This window comes from Nicrophorus vespilloides, unplaced genomic scaffold (assembly GCF_001412225.1).
Source record: "Nicrophorus vespilloides isolate i.1.1-1 unplaced genomic scaffold, Nicve_v1.0, whole genome shotgun sequence".
NCBI lineage: Eukaryota > Metazoa > Arthropoda > Insecta > Coleoptera > Silphidae > Nicrophorus > Nicrophorus vespilloides.
The window spans coordinates 143,426-166,304 of record NW_017096746.1 but is presented as its reverse complement, the minus strand read 5'-3'; the positions used below and the strand labels follow the sequence as shown (position 1 = coordinate 166,304).

The following is a 22,879-nucleotide window of genomic DNA, read 5'->3' as shown; positions in this document are numbered from 1 at the left end:
ACCTGCCAAATGTGACTTGAAATAAACTTTCAAGAATATAAACAAATCTACAAAAAAATATAAAATATAATTTTATATTTAGTTCTTTGAACATCTTTATGACAATTATTAATTTCTACATGCGTACAGCAGTGATTTTCAAACGGTGTACCGCAGCAGATCAAGATCATTTCATTATATTTCAACGAAATTCAAATGAATGCCGCGAATGATTAAGTATAACTTCAAGTGTGCATTGACAAAACTGGTTGAAAAACAGTATTTAAAAAAAAATCATAATTTCACAATCGTTTCTCAATCTCTTTTCTCTAATTCATACCTCATGCTAATTTTATTCTGATTTCCCCTTCTTCATTATCTCTTTAGCTTTTTATCTCAAAATAAAAATTGAATTACTTTTTCTAACAATGTTCTCTTTGGCGATGCTAAATATAAAAGTAGTATTGTACACATAGGAAGCAGCTATATTTATGGTATATATAAATTTGGTATTAATAATAGATTTGTTATATGAATTTAATATAATTTCATTTTAGTACCTGTGCGTAGTCTAATATTTTTTGGAACATGATGATGCTTTCTGCTACAAGTTTGAACAGGGACGAGATAGCAGAAGTTAGTTTGTATACACACATTAAACAAATATACGAGTCGTTAAAGATATCTAGAGAGAAAGTGGAAAAAATACGAAGCAAAATAAATGACCAGTATGAAGGAAAAAGCATTTACGAGAAGAATAACTTCTACAGAAACCGGATAGAGAACAAAGAAAATATCCGCAAAGAAATTAACGGGAGGATAAAGAATTGGATGAAATTTCATAGCAAAAGGGAAATAAAGTATTGGAAAGGAATATTATCCGAAGTTAAATGTGTAGGATACAAATACATTTGTTTTAAGAAACAGTTACGCAGTTTGATGAATTCGGAGCCATCAAATCATCAATACATTTTGTTGATCAGACAGTTGGATTTTGTTTTGAAAAGACGAATTTGTCATATTGTATGGTATATGAAGATGCACAGACCGCGGCTAAATCATGAAAAATTAGATTTAAGTAGTTTCACTATTGAGTTGAGACAACATGTTGATAACAGAAACTACATAGATACAAAATTATTAGATTTGTACTATGTAGCTATTAATATTAGTTTAGAGATAACGTTACAAATAGAAGATCATTAAAATAAATAAGTTTTGACCACGATCAAATCAGGAGGTTTTACGATGTTGTTTGTTTATTTATTTTGTATATTTTTAGGTATCAATTATATTATATATTATTTTAAATAATAAGCTTTTATTATTCCTATTAAATTTTAAAATATATTTGAAATTATAAAAATGATTTAGATTAAAATATTTTTTTTATTGTATACAATAATTTACAATTTTCCTTCTTTTCGCAGCAAATAATACCTAGAAATAGAAAGTTTATTACAGTCTAGTAATCAAAGAGAAATTTTATATTCTATCTATACAACCACACGGACCCACGAAGGATTTGTTGCCAAACATCTTATTTGCGCCCCACGCCCCCCGTGAAAAACTTCTGTCTCATCCTTTCCATTTCTCAATGCTGCGACATAAAGTAGCCCATATGGTGAAAATAACATATTTTTTTTATTTTGTAGATACTTCAACACGAAATGTACCAGTCGTACATCTTTCGTAGTATTTTATAATTTTCTAGAAAATGTACAGAAAAGAGGAATTACTATTTAATTTGGTTGGTATGTCAGGGAATGAAATCCAATGTTGATTCAGTTGATGAAGTTCCCTAGAAATTTGTAAGTTCTAGAAATTTCTGGCCCCTCAAATTCAGGTATTATTTAAACATATTTATTGGACACAATCTATGCCAAAGGGCTATCAACCGATGTCTTTCCCTCTTCCCACATATTCAAGGAAAAGGCCCTTGCTAGTACATGAATCCATCTATTTCTTGTTACGTAACTGAATATCTCCAATAAAAGTCAGTTGTATTAAGAACATTACATTAGTTTGCACAGATTGTATAATTTCTCCAGCTATTGCTTTTATTACTTGCAGTTACTTGTTTCCAAGAACTAAATATCTGAAAAAAGTAAATGACAGGTAATAAAAATATTGCAATAAATTTTTTTACCTAAATAACCCTTCCAATGAAGTAGGTATTTTTTTTTAAATATAAAAGGCATCGAAAAGTTTTTCTGTTCAAAAGCGAACGAGAAAGCAAAGCAACACTATGGAATATTCTCATGAATTATCTGAAATGAATAAAAAAGCTGTTGATTTCTACCAACATCTAATGCTGCTTAAAAGTAAAGCCTTTCAACTTGGAAAAGAGAGGAAACATATGATGGAACATCATAAAGTCGAGAAGATGACATCGAGTACGGCGACTAAACATAAAAGATCCAGGAAGAAATCAACGTTCCAAAATAGGAAACTAAGCATTAAGGATAGGATGCGCATTGAAAAAGGTTTTTGGGAAAGTATGAAGGTACATATTTTCAGCGCCAAAGTTGATTACATGGTGTTCTTAGAACATTTAAATCAGTCAATTACGGAAAACAAGGAGTCCATTCATACACCGGTTTATTCGTTTTGGAACGAGAAGTTGACGTTTGTGTTGAATGACCGAATTTGTAATATTATTAATCATATAAATGTAAATGTAGAATCACTTTCCGAAAATCAAGATTATAATAATTACATTATTAAATTAAGTTCTAACGAAATTCAGCAAAATATTCTGATGGATATGATAGAGAATTTCTTTAAATTTAATTTTCAATTTTGTAATGCTGTACTTGCATATTTCCAAAAGTATATTCAGTAATTATAATTAAAATTTTATATAACATTTATATAATAAATTATTAACAAAAATATTATTTAATATTTATTTAGTTTTTTTATTATATTTATTTGATAACTTTTTGTTTAAGATTATAAATAAAATAATGTGTAAGTTATTAGTTTCTTTCATATGATTTACAATGTTATTTTTAATAAATATGTATGTGATTTTTCTATTATTAATGAGCAAACATTAATTAACTAACTAATTTGCAATGTTTGTTAATAATTAACGTTAATAATATTGTATTATTTTGTAATTAAATAGTAGTTTAAAATGTTATTCATCTAAGTAAACAAAAATAATCTTAATTTACAGATAAAATTAAAAAGTCATTTACTTAGGATGTTTTTCGAAATTATTATAAGTTGGTATGTTGGAGGTTCAGTCTCAATCAAAACATTAAAACTTAACCTCTTTGCAATTCTCTCTTCTAAATCAAGAAGCCTGCATTTCAATTACTTCTTGAAGATCGAAATTAGTTACACATATAAAAGTGTTATACAGTAAAAAAATATCTATAGTGCAGTATATATATAAAGATAAATCATTAAGGTAATTACGAAATTATTGTATATATAAAAATGTTTAATGAATTTCTTTGGACGTTCAAGTTGTTATGTTATATATAATTAAATCTGTATTTTCTGTATATTTTTAGATTTTCGGCTAATATGTTTAATATTGCAAACATAATTAATATAGAGGAAAATCCTCAGGCCATAATATATATTATATCAGATGATGAAGAATTTGAAGAAAATAAGAAAAAAAAGCTACCCGGTGACTCTTTTAAGAGATCTAGAGAGATATATGAAGAGGACAAATATGTCAAGTTCAAGAAAATGAAAAAAACTTACGAATATGGTGTGTTAACATGTTTTTCAAGGGAATTGTCTAAAGAGATAAGAACATTTAATATCAATAAATTTAAAGAGACCATCCAATATGATGTGCCATTTTGTTCTTTAAAGGAATTGCCTGAAGAGATAAGAGAAGATAACGAGTATAACAATGCCAATAAAGTGAAGAAAACACAGCAATTTGATTTTCGATATTACTTAAAGAAGAAGCACATAGAGGGTTGCGAAAATTGCACTGATAGAAAGGCCAAGAAAATTAAACGAATGCACGAATTTGATGCTGCTAAACCAATGTCTGTGATAGAGCGGTACAAGCGGCAAAATGAAGGTAACGAAGATAATGGAGTGAAAATAAATCACAAACTCTTTATACCATATTCTGTGATAGAGAATAGACAAAGAAGAAAACATAACAAAGATAAAAGACTCAAGAATGTAAAAGATAGGCACGAATATGAAGTGAAACAATGTTTTTCGAAAGAGTGGCCCCAACAGGAAAATGAAGATAAGGAATATTCAGCATTTAAGACTTTGAAAAAAACATATGAACCTTATATTACGATGAGGAAACCTGGAGAGGAAAGTGGAGATGTTAATAATAGTAAGATTGAGAAAGCGAACCACGCTGTCGAACCTGATATCATAGTAATTGAAGATTCTGAGACTTCGAGCTCCGATGATTCTGATTCGACGAACTCTGATGATTCTGTCATTGAACCAGTGTATTCGTCTAATTCCGTGATAGTCGTAGATATGATGAATGGTAAAATTGCTATACCAAACATACCCACTTACATCACCTCAGGTGAACTAAAGGAAATGCTTCAACAGCACTACATAATCAATAATCAACAACTAATATTTAAAGTAACAGAACCCGAATTATTTGTTATAAAATACAACGATCAAATGGAATATGCTCAGGTTCATGAAAATCACAAATATCCAAATGTCGAAATGCAGTTCCGCAAATTGCAGCATTTGTTCAAGACTCATCCTCAGTACGCTCCTGAAAATATTCACAAAATCGAACTTCCACAATTACAACCGATTCCGAGCTTTCTAGATCTTCCCGCAGACATGAGCTCTAAAGGTCTTCCTGTAGAAATAAACTCAGAATGTCGAACGCCATTAAAAAATTTCAATATACATTCTATTTTGAACTTAGAATAAATATTTTGAACTTAACAGATTAGTAGAAGTTACATCATTGGTTTTATCCTAATCCGTAGTTTATGGAAAAAAAATAAACAATATTTAAGGAAGAATGTAATACAAAATTTAGAAAACCAATTCAAAGAATTGGTATATTTGTTCTTACTTAATAAAAAATACTGTATAAAATGTGAAATATTTGTATAAAAAGGAATAAAAATATGTAAGAAAAAAAATAATTCTTACTATATTAATATATTTATTAAATACTAAAATTGATGAAGAGTTTGTTATGTTTGATTGGGAAATGTTTAGTCAGTATTTTTTATATATATAGAACGTTACGTTATTTTTATCTCGAACAAAATATATTTGTTATGTTAAAATTTGTGTTTTAATAAAATTATTGTAAATATATATGTTTTGTTTTAATATTAACCAGTTATCGTTTTCACGATATAATTCCGCTGTATCGTTGGTTTATTAACACCCTTTTCAAAAAATGCAACAAAACCAATAGTACAAAAATATTATATTTTTGGAAGCTTTTAGAATTTTCTTCGTAATTCGGCGGATACCCGTATATATTTTTAAACTACGAGTGGGTTATCTATTCCTTGTAGTGACAACACTTCTATGGCTATCAAACTGTTTCAATGACTTTCGTTTTCGTCTAGCGACTAATTAATTAACTAGTAAATGAAGGTCCCCTGATTGGTCAGTAATTCATATTTATTTTTAATTCATGAAAATGTGAAAAATGGATCATATAAATATACTCAACTTTATAATTATATCCAAGGCCTCAAAATCCACTGTCTAGAATGATCAGACAATGTTACATTTTCAAACCATCGTGAAAAGGCAGAAGCAAAGTGCTTTAGATAGATTTTTAGTTTAATTGCTATTGTGTTTATGTGAAAAAATTGGTATAAGTCCAAGGATCTGGAACGAATTAAGGACGTATACCGAAGTACCATTGTATGTATGAAGATACTAGTATTTAATGAAATTATTTTATTTTGGATAATATATTTCAATTACTTCTAATTTGAAAATAAAATGTAAATATCTTCATAACATTTGTTGTGTCCCGAGATTACAAATCACCGTAGATTATCTAGTAGTTATGTTGTTGTGGAATCTTAATAGAGTTTACGAATATTAAATGCAATATTACTTGAGAATATTTATTGAATTTTTTTTATTGTATATGTTAGTGTTTTGATTGAGAAGTACAAGTGTTGATCTAATACATTATTAGCTAAGAGTTACATCTAGAGTTTAAGAAAAACCGGTTTTCGAATTGCATCTTGTCTATTAAAATAATTTATTTATTACTATATTTTATGTTATATATTTTGAGCTTAAAAACCGTTTTTTAGTAAAAAAAAAACGGTTTTCGAATTTTATAATTTTCTTCAAAACACCGGGTTTAAAAAACCGATAAACCCTATTTACATCCTCTTAAGTTAATAATTAGGAACTAAGTGTTTTTCCCTCGATCCACCAACTGAGACTAAATTATATAATACAAAAATGTATTTATTTAAAAAATGTGGAGATTACAACTGTTTCTTTAATTTTTATGATCCTACCCAAATATTTAGTGGCCGAAGTGGGTTGTTGAGTGTTGATATAAATGGTCACAACTATACGATTTAATGTGTAACCTTTCTTCGGAATATTCCACAAGCTATTCTAAATAATCACGATGTGCGATGTGCGTTATAATAATTAAGAATGTTGTAGACCTTACGAATATACATATTAATTGTAGATTTTTTCAAAGTTAACAATTTTAATCCACATATATAACAACAAATATTTTATTTTGTGACCAACGAAACGATTAAGAAAAAATAACATCTAATAAGAAAGGAAGTTATACGTATGTCTATTCTGACTATAGAATTTTTACTTCTAAGCATGAAGTATTGTAATTTCCTATTCGTTAATAGAAGTACCTGCAAGTAATAATATTTTTTTTTTGCAGAAAAACACACTATAAAACAATCTTATAGTTCAACTATAATAAATATGATACAATTAAATGAAATTACTTTCAATCATAATTTATTCACAATACATCAATATAATTAATAACATAGTTAGCAAACCTAGTACTTGTTTTCAGTAAATTGTTAATTCTTTTTATAGCTTGAATAGCGGTCCGTTTATTCTCTTCAATAAGTAACATATATAGTTTTGGAATTAAACAGTCTTTCAATAGAATAACTATTTATAACTATTTTAATTTTTTAATTTAAAAATTGAATAATTCACGGCAATTGATAAACAATCGCACCAAAAAACGTAGTCAGATCTATGCAAATCGGTCTTTACGGTTACTTTCAAAAGTTGTTTAATTGCACGCAAAATCCTGGTGTGATGTAGTTTAATTATCGTTATTCCTATATGTAACATCTTCCAAAAGTTGATTTCTATCTTAGTGTACCCCAATTGCCAATTCTTCTTTTCCTTTTTTGATACTATGCACTTTATTTTTGAAAATTCCATATGGTTTAATAGATTTTTATTCCTCTGGTTTTCGAAAAACTTCAAATACTTTCGCTGCCTGCACAACTCTATATTAAATCTAGATAATTTCAATTTTAGTTTTGTGATTTTCTTTAATTTCATTTTTATTTAACTGAATTGTTATTTCTATGGTGATATAAGAATTACTGACCTTATATATTTTGTCTTACTTTATATACACTATATGTTAACCACATAGCAATTTTCCTAAACAAACGACCTACTAATTTATACTATTGATATTTGCTTTAAAGTAGTAGAATAACATCACTAATTTGCTTTTAATAGCTATTTATTTGTATATATTACAATTTCAGTTATTCATGTATTTTTTTAATTTATTTATACATATTGATTGGTCAAAAAATTGACCCATATATTTCCGTCTATTTTTTTTAATAGTGCATAGATTTTACATTTTTCAAAATTATTCACTTCACTATTGACCACCAGTCGCGAGCCGTAACTTTTCAACCAGGGGATGCTGTTCAAAAAATTCACTGAGTATATGTAGCAATTTAATATAATTTCCCCTATTCTCTAATTCGTGATGCTCATGTCAAACAAACAGATAGCGTTTATCAATTTCCATAAAATGTATCGATTTGCAGTAACTTCCTTGTGCATTGCAGTAATTTCTTTAAATTGCGCACTTAAAAACACTATACGACCTTCCTTTTCAAATTATTTGAATTGTACAGTAAAGCATATATAAGATCTAGAGCATTCGTTTGTTTCTTCCATGCTTTACTGATACTGTTTATTTCAGAATATCCGAATTTATCCAGTCATTTTATTCTTGAGAAAACAAAATATATGATCAACAAAATAATTTTCATAGATGAGCACATCCACTAATCTAGCGGTTTCCAAACTTTATGCTACTACGCCTCCTCGAAAACAATTTTTTTTTCCGCGCCTCCCCGAAAAAAAAAAATAATTTTCCGCGCCTCCCTTACCTTTTATTGTTATAATAGATTAAATAATATAGACACGTATTATTTATTTGAATATATTATGGTATCAAAATTAATTTATTAAAATTTTTTGGCGCCTCCCCTGGGAGGCATATCATCAATTGCAATTAGCCTCAGCGGTCAGTCGATCTACATCCTTTCTTTGTTATTCCATATTAAGGTTATAATAAATGATAATTTTAAACTAATGCAAACACCTAATTTAAATAAAGTAAATTTTAAACAACTATCACGGAAATGATTATCTTCGTATAAAGAACTGCATCTACTAGTAGTAGTGAAACAGTTGTAAACCTGAGCACGTAACCTAGAATACCACGAATCACGCATGCGCCAAGTAAGCATTTCTGGAATCTGACTACATGGCATTTGTACATAAGCAGTGAGAAAATCCTTGTCGGTCAGTCAGCCATTGAATCGAACAATTCCGACAACTTTCTTTTACGTAAATTGCTGTCCAATTTCCCAAATCTCTTAATTGGCGACATCAATTGACCAACAGGCGGCCATTTGAATGATGTATATTCCACAAATATTCTATAAAAAAAATTAAGATAAGAATGATGGATAAAATCATATTTTGTCAAAAAAACATCAAGCTCACTCACAATACCAGTTCTAAGGAACTTGCTGAAAGAACTGAAGCTTAGGAGCACAAATATTGTAAAGTTTGTTTGTTATGTAAAGAATTGTAGTATAAATTGTATATATAAAAATAAATTTGATTTTTTTGTACTCTTATATATACATATTTTATAAGCATTTTATGTAATAGTGAATCATTCATACTAAGATTTATAAATTACCGTAATACAATTACGAAATACTTTGTTATTGCATAAAATTAATTGCATCGCAGTAATAAATGAAATGAGTAGGAGGCATTAGAATTTAATGAAAGTGAGAAAGATATATGTTGTTTACTATTATTGAACATTACAGAACAATAACTGTAAACTATTGACAGACATTCTATGCAGGCATTACGTAATTACTGCGACGCATAAAATCCATTTGAAAAGATTGAATGATCATTTTATATAACATCAATACCAATTATAATCATAAATTAAAGTAGATACAGAATATTTTATATTAAAAAAATGTAATATAAATATTTAATCCATCCTATCAAAGTATAAATGCTGATATATAACTGCCTTTTTTGTAATTATTCAGTGTAGAGTGTTCAAATATTTGATTGCAAGCTTCTCTCTTTGATTGCGGCGGGCGTTCATCCACTTTAGAAAGGTAAACGGGGCGGATTGTTTACAAACAAATCTCTTTGGTTGCTTTTAAAAAAAGGAAAAGAAGAGCGAAAAAAGAGACCCTTGAGTCGATTTCGGTGAGTGTGCAAAAACCGTTTGACCAGCGGGACGAGATTAGATCCCTCGGCAGTCTTTGATACGTATTCCTTTTTTTTCTTCCTTTTTTTCTCTCTCTTATTTTTAGGGGAAGCGCAGCGAAAGTCTTGACAAATATTTCCATTCCTCGAGTGAATTGCAACTTCTTTTTTTATTCCTGGCTCCAGCGGGTGGACACGCGGGTGAGCTGGAGCCGTTTCGGCTGAAGAAGCAATTAAAATGCATTAAGTCCGCATCAGACTGTAAAAAAGAACAAGTACAATGTAACATTGATTCCTTTTGCGATAATAAAAAGTAATGTTTATAGGCAATGAAGAGTTCTGTAATGGATACCATTCCGGGTAATGTAATTAATACAGTTCTACGGAGGGGCGTTGGATAGGCTTTTCAGAGTGCCTCACTGGTAGAAGAGGATTGGCAAATGTACGTACAGTTGGAAGTACAAAGAGACGAAACGATCGCCACGCGATAACCGGAAGAACTGGGTTAGGGGACCTCTTATTGAATTGCCTTTCTTCCAACTATCATAATTTATCTCCACGGCTTGTTTCAAGTCTGAGTAATTTATCTGAAGTAAGCAGAATGCAAAGCCAGCATATCCATCTAAAACGCGTGAGTTTATGCACCGAAGATATAAACTATATACTCAAGAATAAACGACGTAAGAAATATAAAAAAAAAAACTTATCAAAAACACTATTAATCAAAGTTAGAGCTTTACAAAGAGATATTTACTTGAATATATCTTTTAAATATTTAATATTTGCACGTTGTTAACATCGACGTCCTGCAGAAAATAAAGATTTTAAAAAATATTATTGTTAAGCGATCGGCACTACATGTAATAATACCGTACAAGCAATTGATAAATTGAACAAAAAATGTACAAACAATTAACTTTACAATCATATTTTAAAATGACGATACTTTGTAAGTAAGTTGAATGTTTATTTAAGAATTTTTTTTCTTACGTATTCCCATTCTGGCCATAGTATTTTTTACTTCTGAAAACGAAGATTCGTTTAACGAGATGTTATTTCATAAAGGTTGCGTTTTATTTGTTAGTTATATCTGTATTTAATGTGGAAATTCAATGATATTATATTATACAAATTATTAATAATGTTTGCATTATTGATTATTAAATTATATTACTTGCAAGTAATTTTTATAGGTGATTTTAAACATGTATACATTTGCATGTAATAACCTGTCAACTATGGTGATAGGTAATTTAATTTGCAAATCATTTCTCCATTTAAATTGAATTAAAATATCCCAATGATTTAAAAATAACTTGATACTTTGTTACATCCTTAACACAAATTGATCATTGTAATAATCCAATAGTAGCATTTTCATTAATAAATTGTCATCTATACCTGAATGATAAAAGTAATTATAGTCACAAAAAAAAATAAAATTTAATTATAATGAATATATATAATTTATCTTATCTGCTTTAATATTGATAATAATTTGATGAGAAAATATAAAAATATTCAAATCAAAATAAAAACATAACAAGATACAAGTTGTTACATAAAAAATACACACAAATGGTCAAATCTTGAATTATTTGAAGACTAACAAACCTCAATTATTATTGCATTATCATGTATGTTATCTATAATTTAAGTATTTTATATAATAGTTACAGTATCTACAATAGTTACAGTTCTATTAATTTTATGGTGTCTTCAATAATATTGCTAGAGAAAATATTAAAGAAATGTATCATTAAAATTGTGCCGTGGAATCTAAAATACCTGGAAAATACATTCAAAAACATTCCTAAAATTAACTAAAGATCTTAAATTATAAAAATATTTATATTCATATAGAACGGAAAGATCATGATTGCCTTTTAGGCAGTATTTTTTCTATTTATGATTTTGAACAAATAATTTTCGTTTTATTAATTCTTGATATTGGGAGTTAATTTTTTTCTACTATGCATGGTACGAGAATAGTCCCAGAAGTATCTGTCCTAACAATGAAAACACAATGGAAAGAAAATATCTTTATATCTCAACAAAGTCTTCTTTTAGCTCGATACACTTTTCCCAGTGATGTTCAATAGCTTGGATACCCTGTTTATAGTCAGAACCGTGGAGCTCCTCAAAATAGCTAGCAACCGCAGACTGCACCTCTTCATTGTCCGAGAGATCTAAATCTAGCCACTAGGGTGCGTAAGGATACAATTCGAACATTAACTCATTGATTTTGGCCTTCGCGATAACGGATGTGTGAACTAGTGCATTGTCTTGATTGTGAGCAAATGCGGCATCCATCTTGCACAGGTTTCTCATGTCCAAATTTTCAGTCAATATCTTATATAGAGCACTTTTTGAAATGACTACCATATCTGCTAGCTCGTGCACTTTCAGGGGATGGTCAGCCAATACTATTTTGTGGATTTTCTTCACCATTTCTGGCGATGTTTATTTTGGCAGCTCATACAAGTTTAAACTCTACTACCCAATACTTTATTATTGTAGACAAAGGATCAGACACCCCCAGAGTAGAACCTTCCTCGGCTTTAATATAGATTGGACCAATTTTTTCCATGCTACAAATTCATTGACAGCATTCACTATTGATGGCTATCAAATAAATATGTAGCGTCTTCATACTTAAGCTTTATAAGCTTGATACTTTAGATCATAGTAGTTTTATCAAACAAAAACCGCCATACGTGAGGTCGGATACTTCTAGGACTGCCATCGTATTTATTGTTTTTAAATTTATATTATTTTGTTTACTTGATTTATGCATTTTATGTATTTTTATCTTATGAATAAATTCTGTTAATATTTAAGCTAGTCAAAAGACTATTTTTTGCTATTTTAGCTTTCTATAGTCACAAAAATATATTTATGCAATACAAATTTTAGATTTAACTCTCAATAATTTTATATCTTTCACAAGAAACGTAATTTTATTAAGTTTCTTCAATTTCAGTAATACATTACATAATTTTCCTTAAAATGTCTAGTAGTAATTAAAAAATGAGATATGTTTAGATCATCAGTCATCTAATTGTGTGGTTTTAAGATTTATGTTTTAAATATACTAGTTAATATTAGAAAATTATTTCAATTGTATAATTGTATACCTTAATAAGATGCGTAAAATACTTTCTCAATTACTATTAGCTTTTCGTAATATTGCACGGTTGTTCTAATTGCGTAAGTAACGAAACAATTTGTCCCAGTCCAATCTAAATTCCTTACAAGTATTCACAAAATAAAGGTGTTAATGCATTGAATAATACGCGTGGAATTTAGACAGCCCGGTAATATTATCCTCGTTCAAATTATTTAAAGGCATTTTATGACCTCTCACCCAAAAAAATATAATATAAATGTGAAAACGGTCTCCGTTTCCTCTTCTTTTCGTACATTTACCTTTTTATCATTATTATATTGAGTTATGGAGCATAAAATCCACTTCTCGCATCATCATCTTCAAGGAATCCCATACTTTTTTTCATATTATACGATAAAATAAATTTAATACGTGTGAAATACAAACTGTATTTTTTTAAAGGAAATAAATCTATATTATGTGTTTATTACCGATTTATATAAATATTTATTTTACGTAAGTGAATACGTACAAAATTTAATGATCGAAATGAAAATTGAATATCGTATATTAAAAATTTACTTATCGTCATTTATTTTAATTAAACCTGGTTTAAATTGTACTTTAAAAAGTATAACGTTGGTAGCCCTTGTTTTCAGTTCGAACCCCAGTTTTTGGGATTTTAGAAAATGCATTAAGAAACCATAACACCACCCTCCATTAAGGCTTGATATTTCATTATATAAGCACCATCTGCTTCAAAATGTTCGTAGATGTTGCAAATCAATACTTCCACCATAGCAAGTAAGCGAAGAGTATAATTTTCTAAAACATTTCATATAATTTTTACTATGAAAATAAATTAAATAACATAAAATGCAGAACATAAAACACAACTATTTTATGACTTTTGATAAATTATTAAGTCACAAACTTGAAAAATATGATAGATAATATATTTAATAGAATGAATAAAGAATACAGTGTTTGGTAAACATGTGCATTTTTTATATTTTCCCGGGAAAATTAAACTTTAACTATGCCATTTCCTGGGAACAACAAAAATCCAAGGAAAAGTTCCCCCTATTATCAGCATTAATTTTTATTAACAATAAATTTAATTTGTGAATATGTTTTATATTTATCAAGTAAATATAAATTCGTTTAAAATTTGGTTCTTTTTTAATTCGGTGTATTTAAATGTATTTGAAACCAGATTTTACGTAATAAATGATTCCTTGTGAAGGTATAGGCATTGAAATTAATATATCTAGACGTGAAAGACAAAAAAAAAGATTGCCGCCTCGTTGAGAAATTATAATTCATGTATTTAAATAAATTCAATGTTGTTTTTGTGGAGGGTTTGGTGTGGTGGTAAGACGGTAGAAACGTCGGGAAGAAGGAGGGTTAGAAGCAAGGAAGGAAGGAGACAGTGGAGTGTCTGACGCTGGAGTGCGATATAAGTAAGAGTTATGGATGCAGTATGTGGGGTTGTTTTGGGGGCTGTTTGTGGGGAAACTGGCTGACTGTTTTATGCGTTTTCCCCGCTGCGTGGTCACACGGTTTTCGGCCAGGGGAAAACGGAGATCCGCACGGCGTTATACTATGTCACTGGGAAAACGCGCCCACATTACAAGACGTTTCCCACTTTATCAATATTTATATAAGACGGGGAGAGAGAGTTTTCGCGTACTAAGGCCAGGGCGTTTGCATTTATTATTAAGACCCCACTCATTCCACGCTGGGCCACCCTTTATCACATTACCGAATTGTTTCACGTAGACTAAGAGGGGAAAGAATGATACGGGGAATTTTACCATTTTTATTAGAACCTTTTATAGATCTACTATTACCAATAGTATATCAATGTTTAACTCACTTAGGCACTTATAGTTTTCTGCTAGTCATACTGTTTTTCTTTGGTTGCAGATTCCACCTCGTTTAACGCTTCCTCGATTAACACAGATTCCACATAGTATGGTCTATATTCGACCCCTAACTAAGCTCTAAATATACTTTTTACTATATTGTGTACTTTTTATATATTGTGAGTTTGGTTAATGTTGGTTCGTTTAGGCTTTGTCTTCTAGACCAGCGGTCGCCTTTTGGACCCCATGGATTACTAAACTCAAAATGTGTAATCCCATGTACTACTACCATGATATTTTTCCATAAAAATGGGATTCTAAATATGAAATCATACATACACTTGTTTTACATTGGATCTTTTATAAACATGCTTTTTAAAAATTGAAAAAAAAGTACAATCGTAGAATGACAATACAATAAAAACAAAATTTGGAAACATATTCAAATTACTTTGCGGCCCATCAAAATTTGCTCGAGGTCCACGGACCACTGTTTGGCGACTAGTGGTCTAGGATACGTTACGTACCTAAATGGAGTACCAAAACGATAAAATTTAACTAAGAACTTCAATTGCCACGTATATATTATACATAATACTCCTAACATAAATTGATATCTCAAATTACATACAGTGTGTATGCAGCATTACAACAAAGTTTTATGTTAAACTCTGTCTAGTTCTTCACCAACTCAATTGATTTTAAATTTAAAAGTCATGTAGAATATTAAATATATTTGCACAATAAAATAAGCAACGTTACGTTTAATATATTGTATGTTGAAAAACATTGAGACATCTAGAATACAATACATATTCTGATAAGCAGATGAGAAGAAATGAACAAGAACATATTCAAAGTGACTTTATAATCATTACATACAGATTTCAATAAAAATATCAAGAAAATATGAAGAACATATATAAATTAAATAAGAAACACAAAATATAGTAATCAAATGTAAATTTGGAAGTTATTCTAGATTTTTCTTTAATAAACTGAATGAAAATGTTGGATAATTTTATATAAGATTTAATTTTTAGAAATACAATATGTAAAAATAAAATATAATAATTAAAAAAAGTAGCCGTAAAGAATCTACATAAATTCATACTTAATTCGTAAACATGTTTAAGTTGTTCGAAGCTGGCAGCTGTTGGTGTAATAAAATTCAAATTCATAATTTGCGCACAGACGCATTATGTTGACAAGGCTTTCAGGATTTCAATTTGGGTTTGGCATTGAAATTAATGTTAAACCTCGAAGCCAAGAAGTAACAGAAGCAGGGAGACAGACAACGGGACTTCAAAGAAACTTCCAAGTCTTTATGAGTCGAAAGATTCGAGGATGATAATATTTTATTATTGCGAATGATGATTTCTCAAAATTAATTTACAAAGAATGGCGAAAATACAGAGATACAAATGTTAATGTTATATTGTGGAAAAATTCTTTTTTTTTTGGAAAGTGTTATTTAAATCATATCAAAATAAAATAAGTAATTAAATATACTAACTTGTATTATTTATATCACTTAATTAGTAATAAAGAAGAAGTATCCAACCTATTATTTAATAGAACCACTATCAATAGAAAATATCAATGTTGAAAGTTTTCCTACAATGATATCAAAAGACTGAAGCTTATTATTTATAGTTTGAATTATATTGAATACAATATTCATGTTTTAATGGACGAAGGGGCAAAAGTGCATATAACAATGGCAATTAATGGCGAGCGGAGGGGAAATTTCAGATAGTTATGTAAGTCGAGGAAGGGAAGTTTCTTTTATTTGCGCATTGTTTCCGCCTGGGCTTTTAGTGGCGTCTGCCAAAAACACAGAAACTTTATAAATTGTTGGGTTTTAGTTATACCACAGTAATAAGTAATCCAATATATTCTTGTATAACATATCTTTGTAATGTGAGCAATGAAAAATTCAGTCTTTGTGCAAATATATAAATGAGCAATTTATAAATAATATAGGTGACGTATGAAGTAATCCAATTCATACAAGTTTTTGATACATTTGCAAAAAAAATCAGTTATCTGACATTTTCGATGGTATAAGAAGTTGAAAAAGAAAATGAAATTTGAAAACAAGCTATTGTTAATAGAAAAATGTAAAATCATGGCGAGAAAAGTCGGCGCCAAAGGGTTAACTTGTAAATCTAAAGAGTATCTTGTTGTATCCTTAATTATTTATTGAATAATAAAAAATACATTTTATAATTATCAGCAAAAAAAACAAATATATAGCACAAAATAAATTGTTACAGGCTGAAGACTTTTTGCTTGAGGAATGTATGTTTTGAAATTTTCTATACAATTTATTAAAAAATGCATTAGTTAAAGTGCAATACAAACAGTATTTTTAATGTTAGAATAATTTCATAACTTTTCATTTATTGCTAATATTATGTAGTTTTCTTGGTAAAGAATAACGATTATTTCATACTTCTATATCTAAATATTCTATGAAATACTAATGTAATAAATATGTCATACCGTTAACATTACCTCTGTTAACGAAGACCGTAATTACAAGCCCCATTTAACATAAAACAATCCAATTTAAGACTTATGTAACAAATATATGAAATAACATCTAGAAATTAAATTATGGATCAATCAGTTGGTTTCGATATGTGGAAGGAATATATCTCCATTCTAGCAATAGTATTATTACGTCTGAAAACAAAGTTTCGTATAATGAATTAATTTCGTGGAATGCATCTTATACGTTATTAGAGGTTTGAGAGGATCAAAAATGTTAACATGTTTCTATTGATTAAAATAAAGCGAAGCACTTTCTTTCCATAAATGCAATGATTATCGCAATTTCCTCAAATAATTTCCAGGTATCGTTCTTGCATTTTACTGAAAGAAGCACGTGTTTCTCTCAAAATCAATTCAATTTGCAAGTGTCAGTATCGTTGGGAGGGTGGAAAGGAAGTAATTGGTGGGTGTTATTGAGCAAAGGAGGGGGATGAAACGGCTGAGAAAAAGACACCATGCCACTCTTAATTCAAGAGGAGAATAAATGGCGAATGTCTGTTTTCACTACAGTTTTGTTTTTTCTTCTTCTTTGCAGTTCACGCGATGCCTTTACTGCATCCGCTTTTTTTTTTTATTCAAACAACAAATGTTTAATCGGAATCGTTTTTCTTACTCACAGAATGATGCTGTGAGCTGGATGGGGGATACTGGATGTGATATTTCGCGAACTGGCAGATGTCACCGTCTGCCTTCAACAATGATTTATTTACCGTTCACTTTGTCTCGTCCCTCGATGTGTTCCACTTCATCGAACTCTATTTGAACACATCTGAAAATAATTCCGATTGTATCAATTCACAACAGCATGATCATTATTTTCACTTGTCAATATGTATCCTATAATTTTCCACCATCGCTGATTTAATAGAAGAAAAACATTTCATAATACTTCCTTTTTATACACTTTCTTTACTTCATTTATATATCTTGACAGGACATAATATATATAAATATTATTCTTTGCTACGTGTTAAAAAAAATGTTACACCAAATAATATAGTAAAAGTATTAGTTGACATTTATACATATGTCAGCTTCAACAACTGTCGACAGTTATATGAATCTATTTTAAATGAATTATATAGTACTTGTATAAGTGATAATATAATTATTAGTCCAATTTTTAAACAATTTGTGTGTAAAAAATACTTGGAAATTTGACAGAAGAATAACTTTATCGATTTTGATTTGTTATTTGCAGAAATATGGATTATTTCAGGTGTTTGTTGTTGAAGGTTTATGTTGTTTTTGTTTATCATTTATCAAGCAACGTATGTTTAAAAAAAGTACTTGAATAGGTGATAATAGACGTTTTGAATCAATTTCAATTTTCATATTGATTACATTTGACTGTGAAATACTTGATATTAGTTAAACAGCTTTTTTTTGTGAACATCTAAAGTTTATACATTTTGTTTTATTAATAAACATTGAAATAAGATCTATGTATGTACTGAACCTAATATTTATACATAAAATTATGTAATGTTTTTTTTTTGCTGTATTGTATAAATATACATAGCTACAATGATTTAAACTATTATTTATGTTATTTTGCTATTAGTTTTAATTAATTTAGTTCAAGATTAATTCATATACTTCTGTCTCATCTTTGTATAAGGAATGATTTATGTAATATATTATTGAACGTGACATCTGTTGAAATTAATTGAATAGTTTATAATTATAACCAACTGAAAAGTTCAATTTCAAATGTAGGAAGCACCTGTACGTCAAGCTTAAATCAAAAATAATTTATATAAATTAATGATCTTATACTTTTACTTTTTTTCAACAGCAGCAATTTAAACCTTCTTTTATTGCATTTACCGTTTTTTCCTTATGTCTCGATATAAGTGGAGGAAGAGAAAATTCCGTAGAAAATAGGAAGCACGGCTAGCTGATGATTTATTGTATTAAGGTCGTTTGCTCTCCAGGAAGCAAAACGTCTCTGTTATTAACTTTTTCTATAATATTTCCATCCTCATCTTAAAGCTGCATCGCAGCAAATTGCATCGAAGCGTCATTAGTTCGTAATTAAAATTAGCACTGAATAATTCAATAACTCCATTCGCACACATTTCAACGGCCTTCCACATCGTCTGCATCGTGTGCATCTTTGCCAAATGCAATCACGAGATACCAATTGCAAATTTCCTATGCATCATTTGTGAATAAGCATTTCGCATTTCAAGTACAAATCGTTTTCCATTCACAATGCCACGATAATTATGATGGCAGCAAAAGAACCGGAGAAACAACTCGACAAAATGCAGTTCCGTTTTCGAAATTACTTAATTGCTGAGTTTTATTTTATTTAATTGCCGTTACGATCGTTTTATACGTTGTGTTACTATATTTCTACTCATCCGTGCGTCAAACTGTTACGGAACCATAGTAATTAAGCAATTACAGAGTAAATCAGCAAGGACGATTTCATCGATTTCGACGGGATTGTCTGGAAAAGTTGTGTAACTTAGGAGTAGATGTGTTTAGATGGTTGCGGTGGGGCGCAAAGAAAGTAAGAAGAGAGGAAGTTATACGGGCATTTTGTTCGGCGACAAAGACTGGATCCATGGAGAAACGGGGATTTATGAGCACCGCGGGAAGCCAGGAGTTGGGTCGGATCCTGCAGGACCGAAAGCCCTACCTACGTTAGCATAAGCGATACTTTTGCCTCCGGTTTTTGGGCATCATTCATGTTGGTAGGTGATGGAACGGAGGCGGCAAATATGCCGCGATATTTGTTATTCTAATCGTTCCGGCGGGGAAGAAGAAAACGTATCGCGATCACCGCACACGAAAGTTTCCCTTTGCTTCCTATGCGTACGCGATTTACATTTCAAATACTTTTTATATAAACATGTCATATTTATTGTAATTCAAACGATATTATGATAATCGAATGGAGGATCAAGCAACGTGTTTATGTTGAATATTTGACATTCACTGGAAATTTGTCTAATGATTTGTGGAAATTCAGTAAATTTAACAAATATAATTCAAATTTATAAAATCCTTTTTATGCAGCATTAGCTTTTTATTAGCATAAAATATTCTTCAATTAATGAAACGAATTTATGGTCCTTTGACCTAACTATCTTACAAATATCCGTACAAACATACAAAGGTGACATATCTAGTATAATCAACTTTTAATCAAGTTTGTGTTAACAATTAGACATGTTTCTACAAAATAATAAAAATATTATTCTTCGTTCGATTAACGTACATTCGCTTTATGGTAATTTGATTACTTTAACTGAGTACTGGCAGCAGTAATGGTTGCAATAATTAGTATACAAATTTCTATAATAATAATTATATGAAAAAAAAAGTGTTAATTTATATAAAAATTGAATACGTTTGAACTTGGTACTTCTCAATGGAAATTTGTATATTATTCTGTAACTTGTTGGTTGGCTGCCGTATTGTAGGTTAACTTCAATATATTGATGCTCTGTGATTCCACTATTCCCTTTGTCTGTGTATCTGCTGCTATCCTTAACATTGTTATTGTCCATCGACTTGGCTGAATGTCCATATGCTGCACCTCTTTCATTTGACTGTCCATTCATGTTGAACGATGGACCTATTGCTTCAAGCACCGAGAGGGCTCACACAGGGCCTGGCTTAACCAGGATTCGAAATTGCGGCCACGGAATCGTGGGTAGGACGACTTAACCATTCGGATATTAGTCGCCCTGCGTAATTTATGGTATTTTTTTACGAATAATGTACATTAAAAGATACAGAACTCGTGATTGCATTAAAAGATACAGAACATTTTTTTATAAATCTTGGTCACTCGTATATTATAAAACCAGTGAATTTTGAATTATGTAATAACGAAAATGTGAGAGCTTTCTTTACATATTTATTATGTTATAAAACGCTAATTTATATAAACTATTTAGAAATAATTCACTCGAGTGAAGACTAGATCTAAATGGGTTTATAAATGAAAAATTGTTAATGATCATTTCTTTGTATTGTGAAATCATAGCAATTTTGTTATGAATATTTTATCGTGATTATACGGGAGATTAAAAATAAATCTATAGTTGTTTATCCGTTCAGAGAATTGCGAAGAGAAAATATAATAATCATAGCACGTAGTGGGATTAAGAGAAAGACCATGTAAAAAGACAACGAGATTTTAATAGTTGGGTTTCGCTCGCACCACACGTCGTCCTTGGTGGTTTCGCTTCGATTTTAGCCTTAGCTTTGTATCTTGTATCTCCACTCATTGTTGCAGATCACAAAAGAGGACATTCCTAAACGCACGTATATGTATCTATGAATAATAAACAATTCATATGTAAAGCATTCTAATTATTTATCACCGTTACACTTGCTGCTGCAACTACATAATAACAGATAGAAATAGAGAACAGGCGTGATGCAATCGATTCTTAATTATAATACGTATACACCTTTTTTTTAACATATCAGGTACTTCTCTCCTGCATGAATATATTTTTTTCCATTCCTACAATTACCTCATCAAATTTACATTTACGTGTTTTAATGAAAATTTCCATCCCGCTGCCGTCGCATGTCGCAACGTGGCCATAAACTGTGAGAGCTTCAAAATTGAAAATAAAGAGACTCATAACCTTCTCGACGTCGCTTTAATGAATTTTATAAAATGTACAACTCCAGATAAAATGCGCATGTACATCTATGCATGTGCATATAATTATGGCAGAAGCTGTTATGCAACGTGCAGTTTCGACATGCTGAGGCGTATGAGGAAGACATCATCTCGAAGCATGCTTGTGGCCATTCCACGTCTTCGTCCCATTATTGCATATTGCGTATCATAGGCCGTCTGTGCGGAATTGGAAATGGAATCTCAATCAGGATCGGAATCGTGGGAAAACACTGATTTACGCAAACTGCCGATCGATTGTGGTGGCAACGGCTACTAATTATGGCATTGTTATAATGTAACTTATCACCTCCGCGCGCAATATTTATGTATAACTGCATACGTGGTTATTATGCAACGTGCGTTTTGCATACGCTCGATGCGTCCCACGGACGCGCATGTAAATGTGAGTAAATGTCACTGATCTTGCAAATTACCCCCAGGAGATAGGATACTGCACTTATCCAACGCAACGGTTATGCAATCTTCGATAGATTGTTCCGGAAACTATTACTCAATTAATCTTTATTACTTACGTCGAAGATACAAAATGTAATGCTGTTACTTAAGTAACATTGAAAGTACGATTGGAAATTTATCCATGAACTAGTTCAATTAATTTCGAGTTCAAACTTAGAATAGTAATAATTGTTTGCAAAACTAGTTATTTAATAATTTATCATGGAATAAGTATATGAATTTCAGAGAAATTTAACGTACATACGTTTAACGTAGTTTAATACATTTTTTAGTAGTATTCAAGTCAACACTTCATAGTATTTGTATTTTTAATAAGCTTGTTTCATGAAAACTCAATAACTACAAAAAGTTGTACGTTAGTTTGAACATCAAGTTTGTTTGATCGCTCAATCATATTCAATTTTCAAAGAGACTTAATAAGTAATTTCTAAATTAATCATTTTATTCAAATATTTAAAGCAAGATTTTAATTTGCTGCCATTT

The 22,879-nt window shown here is 29.9% G+C and overlaps 1 protein-coding gene across 1 annotated transcript; it reads right to left on the bottom strand.

Annotated features, from left to right (window-relative positions):
• Positions 1 to 11,769: 11,769 nt before the first annotated feature.
• On the bottom strand, positions 11,770 to 12,177 carry LOC108558040. Its single transcript, XM_017914827.1, has 2 exons — positions 12,007 to 12,177; positions 11,770 to 11,928 (listed from the first exon to the last, which is right to left on the bottom strand). Exons 1-2 carry the CDS (start codon positions 12,175 to 12,177, stop codon positions 11,770 to 11,772), a joined length of 330 nt encoding a protein of 109 aa, XP_017770316.1.
• Between the last annotated feature and the right edge of the window lie 10,702 nt (positions 12,178 to 22,879).